The 17,380-nt window shown below is 36.9% G+C and overlaps 2 protein-coding genes and 1 pseudogene across 2 annotated transcripts; 1 reads left to right on the top strand and 2 right to left on the bottom strand.

Moving 5' to 3' along the window:
* Positions 1–2: 2 nt before the first annotated feature.
* LOC107662630 (T-cell activation Rho GTPase-activating protein-like) lies at positions 3–4,044 on the bottom strand (the record flags this gene model as incomplete). Its single annotated transcript, XM_016452713.1, has 10 exons — positions 3,590–4,044; positions 3,176–3,254; positions 2,971–3,030; positions 2,580–2,649; positions 2,231–2,370; positions 1,958–2,119; positions 1,731–1,840; positions 1,478–1,646; positions 1,164–1,272; positions 3–610 (listed from the first exon to the last, which is right to left on the bottom strand). Coding segments are annotated over exons 2-10 (1,455 nt in total), but the record flags the coding sequence as incomplete, so codon positions are not given.
* A 2,105-nt stretch (positions 4,045–6,149) lies between these two features.
* LOC107662615 (neudesin-like) lies at positions 6,150–7,702 on the bottom strand. Its single transcript, XM_016452698.1, has 5 exons — positions 7,605–7,702; positions 7,202–7,515; positions 7,032–7,092; positions 6,518–6,621; positions 6,150–6,369 (listed from the first exon to the last, which is right to left on the bottom strand). Exons 2-5 carry the CDS (start codon positions 7,334–7,336, stop codon positions 6,193–6,195), a joined length of 477 nt encoding a protein of 158 aa, XP_016308184.1. The 5' UTR covers positions 7,337–7,515; positions 7,605–7,702; the 3' UTR covers positions 6,150–6,192.
* A 1,636-nt stretch (positions 7,703–9,338) lies between these two features.
* Positions 9,339–13,025, top strand: LOC107662614 (transmembrane protein 206-like; annotated as a pseudogene).
* The last annotated feature ends 4,355 nt before the right edge of the window (positions 13,026–17,380 follow it).

Consider the following 17,380-nt stretch of genomic DNA (forward strand, 5'->3'; position numbering starts at 1 on the left):
AGGGTCTGGCTGTGGCGTAGGGCTCTCTCGATGGCCCGTTTGGTGGAGCCGCTTCGCCCGAAGACAGTCCTGCTTCTGATGTGTGCGCTCTTCATGGATTGCGTGCGTCTTTTGGGGGTCTCCAAGCGATTCGGTGCAGGTGCCGATTGGCGGGAGGGGAAGGAATGTTTGCGTTGAAGGGCTTTTCTCTGATTGCATAAAGGCACAATAAGAGGACTGTTATGGATAGAGCTCTCCGAAGCGCTGGAGAAACAACTCTCAAGTGAGCTTGAAAAACAATACGGGCAGTCTTTAGAGGATGTCCTGGCCCCATAGCTCTTCCCCAAGCTGTTGCCTGCTCTAACCACAACACAGTCATCAGAGATCTGCTTTGTTAAGAGTTTGTCATAAAAGTCAATTTCTGTCTGGCTCCTGGAGAGGGCAAGGTGCTGCTGAACTCCCTCTATGAGGTTGATTACTGGTTCTGAACGTCTGCGAGTCAGTTTTTTTGTCCAAAGTTCCTCTGCACTGGAATGTTCCTGGGATTTCTCTTCAGTGCCGGATTTGATAGAGTCTGCATCAGGGTCATTACTGTCGTACGCAGAGTCATGACGGTGCGAAGAAAAAGAGTCTGAAGGAGAAATCAATGACAGATACTCATTAATTATCAAGTATTTTGTTTACATTTGCTTTGCTAAATCTGTGCCATCGTATGTAAAGAGTGCCTATGCATTGGAGAAACCTGGACCGATGGGAATTAGTAAGATGTTTTGAGGCTGTGGAAATAGCTTCCTCAATTTGAAATCAAGTGGGAATTGGATAGCCAATTGGATTTTTGGACCCGACTCTCTCAAATTCTCATTGGTCAATGGATGTCTACAGTTTGTTTCAGTAAAAGTCTCCTGCATGTTTTCTCTTGATAAAAAGAGATTCAAAAGAGATCTTAGTTGTGATTAACAATGTTCTCATATTTCCCAAGATATATTTCAAGATCAAATGAGCTATACTGTCCATATTGTTTTTATACCTCTATACTTTTACTGTACGTCAACAATAATTATCTCATTTGTGTGTTTGTTTTTTTAAGGAACATCTGAGACAAAGTTAATTCTTCATCCCCATTGAAATGGATCTGCAGTGTAAACTCCAGTGCATAGGCAAAGACACAATATTTAAAAAATTACCTTGGTTATCGCTGAGTTCATCTTCATCAGAGTCTCCAAAGAGTGTCAGTGCATCCTCACCAAACATTTGAGGGCAGTTGTCAATGAGAAACTCAGTCAGTTTCGTCACCTGCAAATACATTCCCAAAGATACACGAGAATTAATCAAAGGGCACATCAACAACATAAAAGATCACATGGATTATGAAATCCCATGAAAACAGGTCAAAATAAGTCTGCATATGAAACTAGTTTGAGCTTTTCTTCCTCTGTTTTCTGGCTCTTAGCCACATCATGTGAGAAGTCTTTAAGGTCAAGATTTTCACTACACTCACCTCTTCCATCTTTTCCACGTTGTCTGTTTGGAGCAAGTTGGGGGAAACACATGTAGCCAGATTGGTGGAACTCATCTTGTTTGTATCTGCATTCTCACTTATGTGGTAGAGCAGAACCATAAAGTGCTTCAAGAGCTGAATATTTGGCTCAGGAAGTGTGTTGATCACCCTAAAGAAAGACATGAAGGAAACCTGGTCACAATTACAGTTTATTTACACTAAACACTTTTTATTCAAAAAATAGATAACTTACATTTTAAGTTCAGCACACTTCTGCTCTTGACCTTCCTTTTCCATTGCAGTCATCCAGGATTTGTACTTCTCCACCATTAGCAAACGGCCAGGCAGTTGTCTAAGAAAATCCTGCAAATCAAAATACACATAATAGACAGATGTTAATGATCAAATATGCATATTCTCGACTTTAGAATTGCTGTTAATCAGTCAAATCAAATCATATTGCACAAGGTCGTCCCTTACCTTGACAAGATCAGCAAGCAAAATGACTGACTGCTCTTTCAGATCCACTTCTATCCCATCGTTGAGCTGCGCCTTGATCTCTCTCAGAGCCCTGGCATTGCCGGCCCTCCTGAACAACCCCTCAGTGTACAGACCATTTCTCAGCAGCAATGTAAAGATATCCTGCAAAGGAAATTAAGACATTTGAAATACTAAAAACACATACATATAATACCAAATTTGTTTATGATTTTGCATTGAAGTTCTATGGTATCACAAGATGACAATTCTTACCATAATTGCTATGGGAGGACACCCATCTTTTTGACAGACATCAGACAAGGGTCGCCCAAACAGTGTGTTTTTGGGATGTTCTATGTTCTTTTTCTGTACTTGACGGAAGATGCTCTTCCAGCGCCTTTGGTTGATGTTTCCTGTTAAATATTAATAAACAGTAAAAATCACTATATTCTTTAAAAATAATTAACATTCTGATATTCTATTTTACAGTAAAATGTATTTACACTTGTTTTTTTTTTTGTTTTAGTTTAGTTCGTTTTTCTTCTTCTTCTTTTCAACATAAAAAAAAACCTATTAAAGTGCAATGACATTTCAAAGAACAGAAGTGAGACTTTTAGCTTACCAGTGTGGGAGAAGCTGGTCTGATTGGCTTTAGTCTGCTGACTAAGGGAGAGTTCCGTATTCACTGGAACCTAATAGAAATGAAAGAAATCAATAAGATGAAGCAAAGGACTTTAGGGGTATATCTAATAAAAAACAGAACTAAACATAGTAACTGGGGGATTCTGGGTTGGTGCAACAAGAGCTTAACAGTGCAAGCTTTGTAAACATCACATCTAAACCATGTATAAGTGAGATTTATTGACATTTAACAGGTCAGGACTTTGTAGCATCCTATTGTAGGCTTTGTTCTCAACACTCAGCCTTTAAAGAATCCATAATTGCACTAATCAATCGATCAGAAGGCGATAAGGAACGCTGTATGCGTAAGATCTTGGGATCGATATACTTACATCTGTGGCTGGCATGTTGATTACGTCCATGCTGCTTTGGGTCAACGATTTGACGACAGACTGAAACAGAAAGAACAAAAGATGTGTTTATCCTGTCAATGGGATTTAGGGAAGTAAGTCAATTCAATTACGTACTAATCAGTTTCCATGATGATATTAAAAGACAATAGGTGGGTGAAATTGATGGGTAAAGGTGATAACTTACCACGCCGTGACCACTCAACACCTTCATAGGTTTGCTGTGTTGTGATGACCAATAGATGCAGTCCTCTAGGTCAGATTACCTGATCGGTGAAAATGGTTTCATTTGTTATTATAGCACTATAGCAACTTAAATACAGAATGCATCATAGAATCAAGCTTTGCAAATCAACACCTGAAGTTCATGGCAGAAATAATGCATTTATAAAATAAAATAAAATAAAATTAAATAAAATTAAATACATTTTAGTCTTCTAACACATGAAAATTATTAGCAAAATATTAAGCTGTAATGTAAATTACAGTAAAAAAAAACAATGTATGCATAATATGTTTAACTTAATTAGCTATCAGCTTCAAAACATTGAAAAAATAAGCATTACATTATAAAATACAGGTAAATAAATATGTTACTCACCACTCTAAAACATTCAGTCGGGGGTCAAACGGTGTGGGTGGCTGGAGAAAGCTACAGTCTACATTGAGCAGAACAGACTCTATCAAGAGACTCGGACAGACTGAAGTGAAACAGCCCACAGCTTCTGCACAAAATGAAAGTGGGCGGGCAGAGGGGAAATTCTGTTGTGCAATGGAGACAGGAAGCAGCATCACGGGCTCCCACCATCAACACCTTTTTAGCTACAAATGGCAAGCTGTTGTGGCAGAGGGTGGAAAGTGTGATATACGTCACTCATGCGAGCACGAACGCAGCAGGTAGCATGCGGATGACAGAGTATATGGCAATAAGAGAAAGTTAATATCAAATTACGTGATCAACAGGCTCAAAAACATGTATATCATGTTACGTCTTTCTGTATTAGAATAAAACAGACATGGAAGTGAAGTCATAAACAATAGAGATTTATATCTTTAGGCAGCAATCATTAATAGTTGCATTTCATTTGTTAGATAAAATGCACGACAGCTATTCAGTTATTTTGAGTTCTTTCTTCAGTTTCTGAAGGTTTTCTGGTAAATAGGAATATAATCGAGCTTGGCCAGTGTTTACAGTAAAGGCACTTTTACAATGATTCACTATTTTGCTGTAAATGTTAATGATACCCCGGGGATTTTTAGAGTAACAAAAACCATCATTTTGAGACTCTTGAATCTGACAGTGTTTGCCAATTGACTCACTATCGTTCATGAAACCGTCCAGCCCCCATGCTTTTACATGAGATGCATAATAGTTAAATTCATCATGAAAATAAGAGCTGCATTTGACCAAATGGTGTTCAGCATACCCACCTACTGCTTACAGCCTTGCCTTGCCTTGGAAATCAGGTCACTGGCTTCTCATCAATAGCTTTTTGATGTTTTGGAAAAGTCAAACATGTGGAGGAGGGTAAAAATCAATATCTCAAGTTTGAACAGTTAATCTCTCTTTACTGGGCAGAACTAGGTTTCTTGTCACACTTTTTATTCCAGTGAATACTTCTCATTAGGTTTGGATTTTAAAGTTTTTCCTAGGCATATACATTAGAGTCAAAAAATATGTATATCATATAATAAATACAATATACATTCAGCACAATTAATTTTATATTGGAGAACAATATTCTTCACAAACTTTGAACAGTTTGAAGTTTGGGGTCAGTTTTTTTTTTTTTTTTTATAAATTAGCTTTAAATTACTGCATTAAAATAATCAAAATTGACAGTATAGATATTTATATTACAAAAGATAAATTTTTCAAATAAACTTATTTTTTTCAATCCTAAAAAAATTTATATTATAAAAATGTATTAAACACTTTTTTTTCACAAAAATATTAAGAAGCAAACATTTTATTTCAAACAAGTACCTGTGCAATTGCACCTTTATCTCAGATCTTTTTAGTTACCGAGTTATAGCCTTTATGAGAACTATAGCATGTTGAACAGCCGTTTTCCAATTGCCTGACCCACATTAAACTTTTTTTTTTTTTAGACCAGATGACACCTGCCTGTGTGTTTCTTCAGAAATTCATAAACACATTCCATTTAGATTTCTTACATGACACTAATATGACAGGACAACAAGTTGAAGTGACAAACATCTCTCTCTTCAGATTAATGTGAAACATTTCTGGTCATTGAGGGCATTTCTTAAAGATTAGACACAAACACTATAATTATGACTGAGATGGCGTTTGAGTAAAAATGTTTTTGTGAAATGATATTTTAATGCTTAATTTGTAATATGAAACCTCTCACCACAAGCAATTTCAATTTATAAGTGAAGTGTGAATCACCAAACTTTCCCCTCATGTACAATAATAGAAACCAAGAGATTTAATGCGTTTACAATTATAGATACTTCTTAGACACCTCAAACATTTAAAATTACTATTTAACATCATTTAATACATGTAAATATGTCAAACAACCAAACCTATTTATTTTTTTTTAAATCACACCTGTAGGTGGCCTAATTTGAATGACATTCAAAGCAGCCCACCAGGGAAAAACCCACGTGGGACAGTATGCATCATAATGTTTTCTATGACTATAGGCTGAAAGACCACCAGACAACCTCATATTTACACATGCCCATTTAAGAGTACAGACAAAGGTCACAAACAACTATGATTCAGACTTTTGACTGGACTTTTAGATAGCTTTATTATAAGACCATTAGTATACGCATCAAAACTCATCTTTAATGGTGAAACTCGGTTGGTCTTCAGGTTTGAATTCTGTATTGGGGCTGCCGTCCTCACTGAGAACACGTCTGCTGGTGTATCCCACGATGGGGTATTTTGCTTTGTATGTGCCTTTGAATATCTGCTCAAGAGACTGTAGTTGACTCACCTGTAGGTGGCCTAATTTGAATGACATTCAAAGCAGCCCACCAGGGAAAAACCCACGTGGGACAGTATGCATCATAATGTTTTCTATGACTATAGGCTGAAAGACCACCAGACAACCTCATATTTACACATGCCCATTTAAGAGTACAGACAAAGGTCACAAACAACTATGATTCAGACTTTTGACTGGACTTTTAGATAGCTTTATTATAAGACCATTAGTATACGCATCAAAACTCATCTTTAATGGTGAAACTCGGTTGGTCTTCAGGTTTGAATTCTGTATTGGGGCTGCCGTCCTCACTGAGAACACGTCTGCTGGTGTATCCCACGATGGGGTATTTTGCTTTGTATGTGCCTTTGAATATCTGCTCAAGAGACTGTAGTTGACTCTCAGTGAGGCCCGTCTAACAAATAGGAAACAAAAGAGGCAATGTGTAAGTTAGTGCAAAAAAAGTCTGATGGAATCCAATATTCAGCTTTATATTAAGAAACTGAAACTAATTGTTTTTCTTCTGTGGCACAGTTGTGAATTTGTTAAAATCCCCATCTTACAGTGTCATATGTGAGATCTGCTGGGTCAAGGGACATTTTGGCCACAGCTCTGGTTGAGTCTTTGCCAACAAGGGCATTATAAGATGCTCCCGTTCCATAAAACTCTGAAAATAAAAGAAACACAACAGGGTTTCCACACACTTTAAACAAGGAACTCCCATGCCATTCTTGATTACATACATCTATATAGACTGTCATCACAAATTACAATTTCTAGCTGATGAAATGGAGTAGAGCTCAACATAACCGCACAATTTCACTATAAGAATTCCCGTAACTCCTGGAACTTTATGCTAAATAGCATAACTTTTCCAGCCCTGGGAATCCCAGTTTTTTTCCACTGTTGGAAAGTTCAGCCATTAAAGGCAAATAGGCATGTGGTTTACACAAAGAGCAAAATAAGGAACAAAGCATTTGTCTATTAAACACTGATCTCTCAAACTGATAGATGTAGTTCCTCCTTCCACCAGCACACAAAAGCCTGGAGAACGTTATGTTGAATAAAACATCTAACCTTTTCCAGTTGAGACGTCAAACACTACACCTTTAATGGCCATGTAAATTGGTTGTCCTTCCTGTAAAGGGGGGCGGGGGACGCTTTAGTAAATGCAGTTTGCATTTAAGCTTGAAAGAAATATCGTATAAAACTAGTACAGTGTTTTTGTGACCCAACACGTAGCCTACCTCGCTCCCATCGTATCTTTGCAACTCCTCCTCGGTAAACAGACGCACCGGTTTTGACGCGTGTTTTATTTTACTGTCATTTGTGGAACAAATACTTAGTAAACTGTATAATACAACAATACAGGCGTAAAACATCGTGGACTGTCGTGTTGAGGTTTATATGTTGTAAGAGCCGAGTCTGCGGCGGCAGTTTCCTTGTTGTCACGGGAGTGTTTGTGTTTCCATTCAGCCTTTCTGATGCTGATCTCGGATCAGCTTTCGCAATCAGAGGTGTACATGCTCCGTTTGTTTCGGAACAGAATCTGTAGTTGGTGCTTTAGGACATAACGGCATTTTAATGTATCGTACATAACATTTTGATGTATCGTTACTTGGGGTCCGAGATATAGATTGTAACACTCACTTCTGCTTCGGGAATTTTCTAAACTTCCAACCGCGAGTTTCTGTTTCTCCTTTCACGTGAGATGGACCGGAAGTGACGCGCACTACTGAAACTTCTCCTTGAGCACGTTCCTCAGGACTATAAAAGAGTTTCATAAGTATTATCCAGAAAGTTTAATGAATCTCTACTTTTTTGGGGGGAAAGTCCATATGCATCAGAAGTAAAAAAAATAATAAAACATTCTAAACCATAAAGTCTTATGTATGTTTTAATACAGATCTTAATATTTATATGGAAAAATGAAATAACTGAACCCCCAAACAATTAAAACTGCCAAAGCTTTACAAATTTGTGCAACTGACATATATTTCTACCGTCAGTATATTGCTGTAACCTATATTTGCTCTATCTATGCCTTTTAGTATTCATACAATTACAAATAAAAAAAATTGATAGATAGAAAACTGTTGAATTTTATATTTTAGACAAGGCCATAGAAATTCAGTTTTAGCATGCTGTTTAGGATATCATGTAAGCCTTCTTTCATTTCATGGTAATTGCTTTATACCTATACAAAAGCTATCAAATGCACGGCCTACTCATCCTTACACACTAAAAAAATGCTGGGTTAAATATAACTACTGGGTTTGACCCAGCGGTTGGGTTCCAAACAACCCCATAGCTGGGTTCAAAACCACCCAACCCCTGGGTCAAAACAACCCAGTAGCTGGGTTTGTCCCTTTTTAACCCAGCGCTGGGTTATATTTAACCCAGCATTTTTTAGAGTGTACATTTAATTTCTTCAATTAATTTATAATACTTAAAATAAAAATGTCAAATTTTGTCAAATGGTGTGCTATAAGTGTTTAAATGATACCTCTGAAGATACGTGATCTGTCCTCCTACGCTTTTTATTGTTTTTATTTTATTTTTTATTTATTTATTTTTGAAAATCAGTAGTTAATACTGACTGTTAACCTGAAAATGTAACTGTTATTCATCTCAGTAACTAGAATCTTTTGAATCGTTCATCAACAAGATTCATTAAGATTCGTTCAGTAACTTTTATGGACTCAAATTGAATCACTGAATCATTCATTCAAACGATTGATTAAAACACCGATTTGTTCACTACCGAAGTCTTCTATCATTTATTAAAACTGGCTTGACAACAAATCTACTGACTTGAGAATTGGTGTTAAGCATCATAAGTGTTTCCCCACACATAAGAACAGGCCATACATTTTTTTTTCATCTAGTTTGTCAACTGTGCATGACTTTTATCAAGCTACAAAACAACCACAATAATAGTCTAAACAAATTAAGCATTTTATTAGCATCCTTACGTCATGTTTATTGTGTGTGATGGTCATCAGTTGTTCTTACATAATTAACTCCTTTCGCTCCTCGTGTACCTGACTGACTCGCATGGCGAACAGAATGAACTACATGCCCCTCTCGCCCAGATTCGATCTGATTCAAATTCGCGACTCGTTCATTAAAGAGGGCGTATTTGTTTAGAAGGTTCAACAAATGAAATGCTCCGTCACAGCCCGCCGTCGAATGCTATTGGCTCGCGCCATTGTCAGTCTTTCATGACATTAAAGTCACGCGTGAAGGTGAATGACAACGGTTCACACATTTAAAACATACATAAAGTTACACTCTGCGTAAAAAAAAATATATACGCAAATACTTTGTTTTTCTTTGTTTATACAAGAAAGCACTGTCCTCTCATTAAATTAGATGGAAATTAATTGTTATTATAATATACGGCAGTGTGAAGAGAAAACATTTATGGAAACCAAGTGTGATAGAAATGTGCAAAACAACCTATGGAAGATTTTGAGTAACGTTAAACTAAAGAAAAAGATGAAGGATTGTATCCCAAGCCCTCCCCAAACTAACAGCTGTGATGTCACGCTTGGCAGGTATTTTGGCCATTGGCTGTGCCTCACTCCAGCTCCTCGAGACGATCCGTACGAAATGAGCCTGGATCCTGTTCCTGAAAGTTGATGGCAAAGTTGAAATGCCCCAAATATTCGGAGGCGAAGCAGAATGCTGAGGAGAGACACATCTCGACCTTATCAGGAGGTAATGAAACTGGTGTGTGAAATGCGGTTAGATCCTGCAGGACTCATTCATCATTCATTATCATAGTAACGCAGAAAGTGCGTACAACTGCAGTCATGTGATAACAGCTGACTGCAGCTCTTTATTGCAGCAGCTGCTGGGCGTATAGAGAGATATGAACAGCGATATACTGCCATAGATACATGAATTCTGTGTGTATCTGTATATGTCTATGCACTTTTTAAATGCCACTTGTTGCATTGTAGTTTAACGGTGAGGACTGCTGGTTCCAGAACACTACCAGAACAATGCTGTTTCTGAAGTGGAGCAAGATCAAGCCAGCTGTGACCCTTCACCAGGTCTGAACTTCTTTCCTAAAAATATGACCGTAGTAAATAAATGTTTCCTGTTTATGTAGATCTAGATTTCGATGTAGATTTATGTATGCAGACAGAAATCCTATGGTTATATTCTGAGATGTTTTGGTGATTATTGATTGATTGATTTATAATGAATGCATTTGTATATTCATATCATTATCTTCAGGAGTTAATTTGCCAAAGTTTGATTGTATGATACACTTTGTATTAACTGCCAGCACAATAATCACAAAATAAACCACTTTCACCTAAAGAAATGCATCTGTTTTGTTTTTTTTCTCCTTTGCTTAAACTGCTATAGTTCTATTGTGTGATGGTTTAGTTGGTGCAGTTGAGTTTTATTTATTTAGATATTCATTTATTGGTACTGTCTCAGAAGGTAAATTTGCAAAGATAGATAGATCGATAGATATTTTCTGGGACAAATTTCCCTTTCTGTGACAATAAAGTCTGTATTTATTTATTTGCTTGTTTGTATTTTATTTTTAACGTATTTATTGTGTCTTTTAATAAAGACATTGCTTTTTTTTATTATATGTTGCAGATGAGGACATTGTGGACAACAATCTAATGGCCATTGGTTTCAACAAAGCTTGCCTGAAGAATGTTTTCACAGTCATCCTTGTCCTCATTTATTTGCTGCTCACTACGGTGGCTGTGTTCTTGGCCTACCAAACCATTTCAGACTTTATGGAGAAGCTCAACCATCCAGTCATGTCTGTTTCATACAAAGAGGTTGAGGAGTTTACTGCACCAGGTGAGCTATAATACACTGTTATTTATGGTATCTCTCAGTATCTATATTTACAGTATTTTTTATTATTCTTTTGCAAACAGGAATAGCTTTGTATCCTGGGAAGGCGCAGTTATTAAGTTGCAAGCATCATTATCATGACAACATTCCACCTCTTGTTGCATTGGACATACTAGAGGAAAGAAACTGTATAAAAGAGGAGGTTATTTACCACAGGCCATATTCAAACCAGACACAAGTATATTTCAGATCTTCCTCAAATCTATTTCAAAGAAATTGTGCTATTAATAATCATTTACCTAACATGTCTGCGGCAGAAGCGAGCCATAGTGGTCAGAGGGCCGACTGATGTGAGGAACTGAGAACTTCTATTCCTCCAGTTCAGTCGGAATGAAACAGAAGAGGATTTCAGCGCAATCAGTTACATGATTTTTGCCAAATTTAGTGACATGCTTGAAAGGTAGCGCTATATCGAAATGTCTACCATGAATCAGATTTGTTTTCCTGTTTGTATAAATTCTCTTTTTCTTACCAGCTCAGATAAAGCTGCTTTTATGATGGACTGTGAAAGGAATTACTCAATGTGGACCTTCTCTGGAGGCTTTCGGACATGGGTCAAAATGTCTGTGGTCAAGACGTCAGGCAGAGGAAATGAATCAGTTGAATTTAGACAGGAGGTAATATATTATTTATAGTACTATTTACCAATCTTTGTCAACTTCAGCATAATAGTCAGAATCATAACCACCATAGAAAATGAAAAGATCATGTTCTTCATAATATTCAGATTAGTGGTCAACCAATTTAGGTTTTTCAGTAGCTGATTCTTAAAATATTACATTTGATCCACAAATATTGAATATTTGGTTAATCATCCATATTTATTTACATTTACATTTACATTTAGTCATTTAGCAGACGCTTTTATCCAAAGCGACTTACAAATGAGGACAATAAAAGCAGTCAAACCTAACAAAAGAGCAACAATATATAAGCGCAAATGACTAGTCTCGGTTAGCCTAACGCAGTACATGTAGCAAGGTGTATATATATATATATATATATAAGTACTCCCTCAAGATGGCGGCGCGTTCACCCGCTGCGGCTTCTCTCTCTCCCGACAGAAAGGGGTTTTCGTGTTTGTAGGCAAACATTAATGTTAATTAATTAACATTAACATTAATTCAATTAATTATTTCAGTCCAATGTGGTGAAGTACATCGACAAGCGGCCTCCACAGGAGCAAGCCAATGAGCTTTTCTTTGTTGTGTTTCAATGACGAGATCCATTTATACAGCAAGTAAAAGATGTAAGTGAGCACTTTATTAAATATTAAACTAATATTTACCAAATTGTCTGAACGTTTAGCTCCAATGCTTTATAGAGAGTCTAATTAAGTGTGCCTTATGTTTTTGAACAGATAGTCACCGCAAACCCGTGGAACACCATAGCCATATTGTGTGGCGTCTTCATGGCTCTATTTAAAGCAGCAGACTTTGCCAAACTCAGCATTAAGTGGACGATCAAAATTCGTAAAAGACACTTAAGGGCAAAAATGAGAGAACTGAACCAAATAAGCTAATTCTTTTCCGATTCATCTCTCAACACAGTGTTGAACACTACAACAATTTTATTTACGAACATCAAACACTTTGAGCTTTCTGCAAGCTTTTTTTCAGAGCAAAGAGTCTATTACACTTTCATTAGAATTGTGCTGATGTTATATAGTACATTTTGTTTTAACTGGATAATTTTAACTTGATATTGTAAAGTAACTACTTATAGTGAACAGTGAATGCTGAGGCATGTGTTCTATAGTACAAGGGCAAAGTGTATTCATGTGGTTGTGACACTGAAATATTAACTATTTGCACCAGTTCTATGTGAGATTAAGCTAGTTAAAATGATTACTAAAACGAGATTTTGCTGAAACAAAAAAGGCTTTTAATGACAAGGACCTTTGGTTATGGTGGATTACCCAACAATAAATAACTACTGCGGTGCATACAGTGACATCAAAGTTTTGTAACGCTGGGGATCTTGTCTTACGACTGTGTTCTTTTTTGCTATCAATGTGAATGAGATAAGTTTTATTAATATGAGACATGTTGTATAAACCTATACAAATCATATTAAATTATTTCATTGATTTAAAAACGTTCTGAAAACATGCATTATTTAACCATGCTTACAAAACAAGTTGAACTTGTAGGCCTATTTCAGTTATTTTTGCTATCAGTGCTTTCTAATGATGAAATTACTTTTTGTTTCCATGTGATGTAAATATATCTTTCTTTCTTTCTTTCTTTTTTGATTTGTGTTAAAACTGATGTTGCCTCAAGGACTAAACAAATGTTATGTTTAAATATTATTATTGTATGTTTTGGGATATGTGGGGAAATGCATCATTCCAAGTAGTACTGACATATATGTTTTATTATTGTTGTTTTTTTTAACCATGTTACTTGAATACTTTTCCCATTGAATGCAGCTGAATCAAGAATGTTTATGGGGGATTAGAAAAGTATGGCTTTTACTATTTTAAATACAAGTAATCATAATTATTTTGTAGAACTAATAAATAGTTCAGTAAGAATGAACACATGGAATTGATGTTAATACTATTGAAATTCTGCAGCAGAGTGATGATATCTCTGATCATTATCTAGGCGTGTGTATACTCCATATAGCTAAAGCTGCAAACTCAACTGTTACAAAGAACCATCACTTCTACAACAAAAGACTGCTTTGTAAATAATCTTCCTGACTTGTCTCAATTCCTCAGGAAATCCATTAGCCATTAGCATTAAGAAAAACTTGATGTTGTAACAGAAACTATGGACTCTCTCTTTTCTAGCCCTTTTTGATATGGTTGCTCCTTTACACTTAAAGAAGATTAAGGAAAAGAGTGCAACACCTTGGTAAAACGAGCACACTTGCGAGCAGCCTGGAAAATGGAGCACAGCTGGAAGAAAACAAAACTAGAGGTATTTCATATTGCATGGAGGGAAAGTACTTCTACTTATAGAAAAACTCTAAATACTGCTAGGTCTGCTTACTGTTCATCTCTTTTAGAAGAAAATAAACACAACCCCAGGCATTTATTAAAAAGAGTGGCTAAATTAACAAAAAAATAAAGCATCAACAGGTGCAGACATTTCCAGCACAGCAGTAATGACTTTATGAACTTCTTTACTTCCAAGATTGATACTATTAGAGATAAAATTTTAACCATGCAGCCATCAGCTAGAGTATTGCATGAGACAGTGCACTATAGATCCCCTGAGGAACAATTCCACTCATTCTCTGCTATAGGAGAGGAAGAATTGAATAAACTTGTCAAATCATCAAAACCATCATGTATGTTAGACCCTATTCCATCTAAGCTACTAAAAGAGGTCATAAATCCTCTTCTGAATATTATTAATTTGTCAATGTCATTAGGATATGTCCCAAAATCCTTCAAATTGGCTGTTATAAAGCCTAATTAAAAATCCTAGAAAATTACAGACCAATATCAAATCTCCTTTTTCTGTCATGTCTATTTTTAATCTTCATTTTATCATTTTGATGTAAAGCACTTTGTGACACTTGCTCTTGAAAGGTGCTATAGGGCATGGTTAAAATCTTACTTATCTGACCGTCATCAATTCGTAGCAGAGAATGATGAAATATCATATCGATCACAAGTACAGTATGGAGTACCACAAGGCTCAGTACTATGACCGCTGCTTTTCACACTTGACATGTTACCGTTGGGAGATACCATCAGGAAACATGGTGTTAGCTTTCACTGTTATGCTGATGATACTCGGTTCTATATTTGTTCGCAGCCCGACGAAACATACCAATTCGCAAAACTAACTGAATGCATAGTTGATGACTAGTAATTTCCTACTGCTAAATTCTGGAAAAAACTTTATTGGACCAAATTATTGGACCAAAAACCTCCACATGTAAATCTAGAACACTTTCTAACACTTGATGGCTGCTCTGTCAATTCTTCGTCATCAGTTAGGAACCTAGGTGTGCTATTTGATAACAATCTTTCCTTTGAAAACCATGTTTCTAGCATTTGAAAACCATTTTTCCATCTTAAAAATATATCTAAATTACGACCTATTCTCTTAATGTCAAATGCAGAAACATTAATTCATGCGTTCATGACCTCAAGGTTATATTATTGAAATGCTTTATTGGGTGGTTGCTCTGCGTGCTTAACACTTCCCATAACGCCCAATGTACTTGCTACATCGTAAGAAGAATGGCATCTACGCTAATATTAATCTGTTTCATTCTTATTCCTAGGTCACCGTAGCCACCCAGATCCAGTCTGTATCCTACAGACGACCTCTACAACCCTGAATGTCAGCAGAGACCATGTCAACTAGATGAGCCCCAGAGACAGATACCGTGCGAAGACCTCGTCAACTAGACGGCCATCGGGACAAGACCGGGAACCAGACAAGTCCCAAGCACAATCTGACCTGTGTTGCAACATGGAATTAAACCACACCATGCTGGTTTTGTCTGGCCAGAGGAGAACTGACCCCCAGACTGAGCCTGGTTTCTACCAAGTTTTTTTTTTCTCCATTTCTGTCACCGATGGAGTTTTGCTTCCTTGCCACTGTCGCCTTTGGCTTGCTTAGTTGGGTCAAATGCAGAAACATTAATTCATGCGTTCATGACCTCAAGGTTATATTATTGAAATGCTTTATTGGGTGGTTGCTCTGCGTGCTTAACACTTCCCATAACGCCCAATGTACTTGCTACATCGTAAGAAGAATGGCATCTACGCTAATATTAATCTGTTTCATTCTTATTCCTAGGTCACCGTAGCCACCCAGATCCAGTCTGTATCCTACAGACGACCTCTACAACCCTGAATGTCAGCAGAGACCATGTCAACTAGATGAGCCCCAGAGACAGATACCGTGCGAAGACCTCGTCAACTAGACGGCCATCGGGACAAGACCGGGAACCAGACAAGTCCCAAGCACAATCTGACCTGTGTTGCAACATGGAATTAAACCACACCATGCTGGTTTTGTCTGGCCAGAGGAGAACTGACCCCCAGACTGAGCCTGGTTTCTACCAAGTTTTTTTTTTCTCCATTTCTGTCACCGATGGAGTTTTGCTTCCTTGCCACTGTCGCCTTTGGCTTGCTTAGTTGGGGACGCTTAACCCATTTAAGCCCACCGGCAACTATAGTTGCCGCAGTTTATAGTTGTCATTTTCCTTTTGTAAGTATGTTTCTAGATGTTATCCATGTTTTAATCTCTGACATGCAAGCAAACAACCAAATAAAGGATTTCATGAAAAAAAAAGGTATTCACTTCCTTCCTGTCACATGAGGCTGTCAGGTTCCTACCCCTACTTCCAGGAAGCACGGCGAAGGCAAACCCTCCCAAACAAATTTTATTTTAATGTTACTAATAAGTATTTTCCAGTTTTCAAGTGACAGCAGCAGTTTACAAACTTCTCTCAGTCACACAAAAGGAAGAAAGGAAAGATAAAGAGCTAACGCATGGGATTAATTGCTGTAGATTATCTTTTTCTCTCTTTTATGACATTATGTCTTGTAAGGGGCAAAATATTGAGGCCCCTTTATCCCGTTTAAATGTGTTTCATTCTAATTGGTCAAGGAACCTAATTCATTCTATGACTAGTAGCTTATGATTCCATTATAATGTTGAAATATAAAAATGGAAAGTAATGAGTTTACATTTACATTATTATATGAAATCACCTACTACAGTCAGCCATAGAATACTATGGGCCTAAAAAAATGCGGAGAAAATTTCTTTCAGGTATACCTTTTTTTTATTATAAAGATGTAATATTTTACTCATTCAATTTATTTTGATTTAACTAATACACCTCTAAGAATGAAAATACCTGCATGTTCAATAATAAGTAAATAAATCAATCAATAAACAAACAAAATATATAAACAAATAAATATAATAACAAATATAATATAAACAAATAAACAATCAAAATATTTAAATAATCATATATTTAAAAAGAATATCATTAATTTCATTAATATCAAGGACTTTTGTCAGGGTTAATCCATTTGACCTAATCAATATGTGCCTATTCATAACATTCATAAACAAGTCTGCTTTATTGTCAATTCTTCCACATGTACAGCACATACACACAGAGAATTGAAATTGCGTTACTCTCAGACCCTTGGTGCATACAGATAACACTAACAGTAGAACATAAATACAGATAGATACAGATTAAATATAAAATACAACTATACTCCAGTCAGTGGTGTTAAAACAGTCTTGAAGAGCCTCTGACGACCCTTCCGGCCACACTTGTATCTGTTTGTGAACTTGTTTGGTGACTTTAACAAGTGGTCTGTATGCAGGCATTAGCATGACAGTGATGTGGTCTGAGGCACCGAGGTGGGGGAGGGGGAGGGCGTTGTAAGCTCCTCTCTGTGTGGTGTAAACAAAGTCTAGAATGTTGTTTCCCCGTGTTGGAAAGTCTATGTGTTGGTGTATTTTTGCCGCTTGTGGCGCCTCCGCTGTGGGCGAGATGCAGTAGTGGGGGTCGGTGATGGTGTGGGCCTC

Source organism: Sinocyclocheilus anshuiensis, unplaced genomic scaffold, assembly GCF_001515605.1.
Source record: "Sinocyclocheilus anshuiensis isolate Anshui unplaced genomic scaffold, SAMN03320099.WGS_v1.1 scaffold715, whole genome shotgun sequence".
Classification (NCBI taxonomy): Eukaryota; Metazoa; Chordata; class Actinopteri; order Cypriniformes; family Cyprinidae; genus Sinocyclocheilus; species Sinocyclocheilus anshuiensis.

Bases quoted from the DNA above. Each gene is read 5' to 3' on its own strand.
- LOC107662615 (XM_016452698.1), bottom strand. From the start codon at position 7,336: ATGTTTTACGCCTGTATTGTTGTATTATACAGTTTACTAAGTATTTGT. The intron at 6,622-7,031 runs GTTAGATGTTTT...TTTTATTTTCAG, and splicing joins TGACGTCTCAACTGGAAAAG to AGTTTTATGGAACGGGAGCA. The intron at 6,370-6,517 runs GTAAGATGGGGA...CCTATTTGTTAG, and splicing joins CAGATCTCACATATGACACT to ACGGGCCTCACTGAGAGTCA.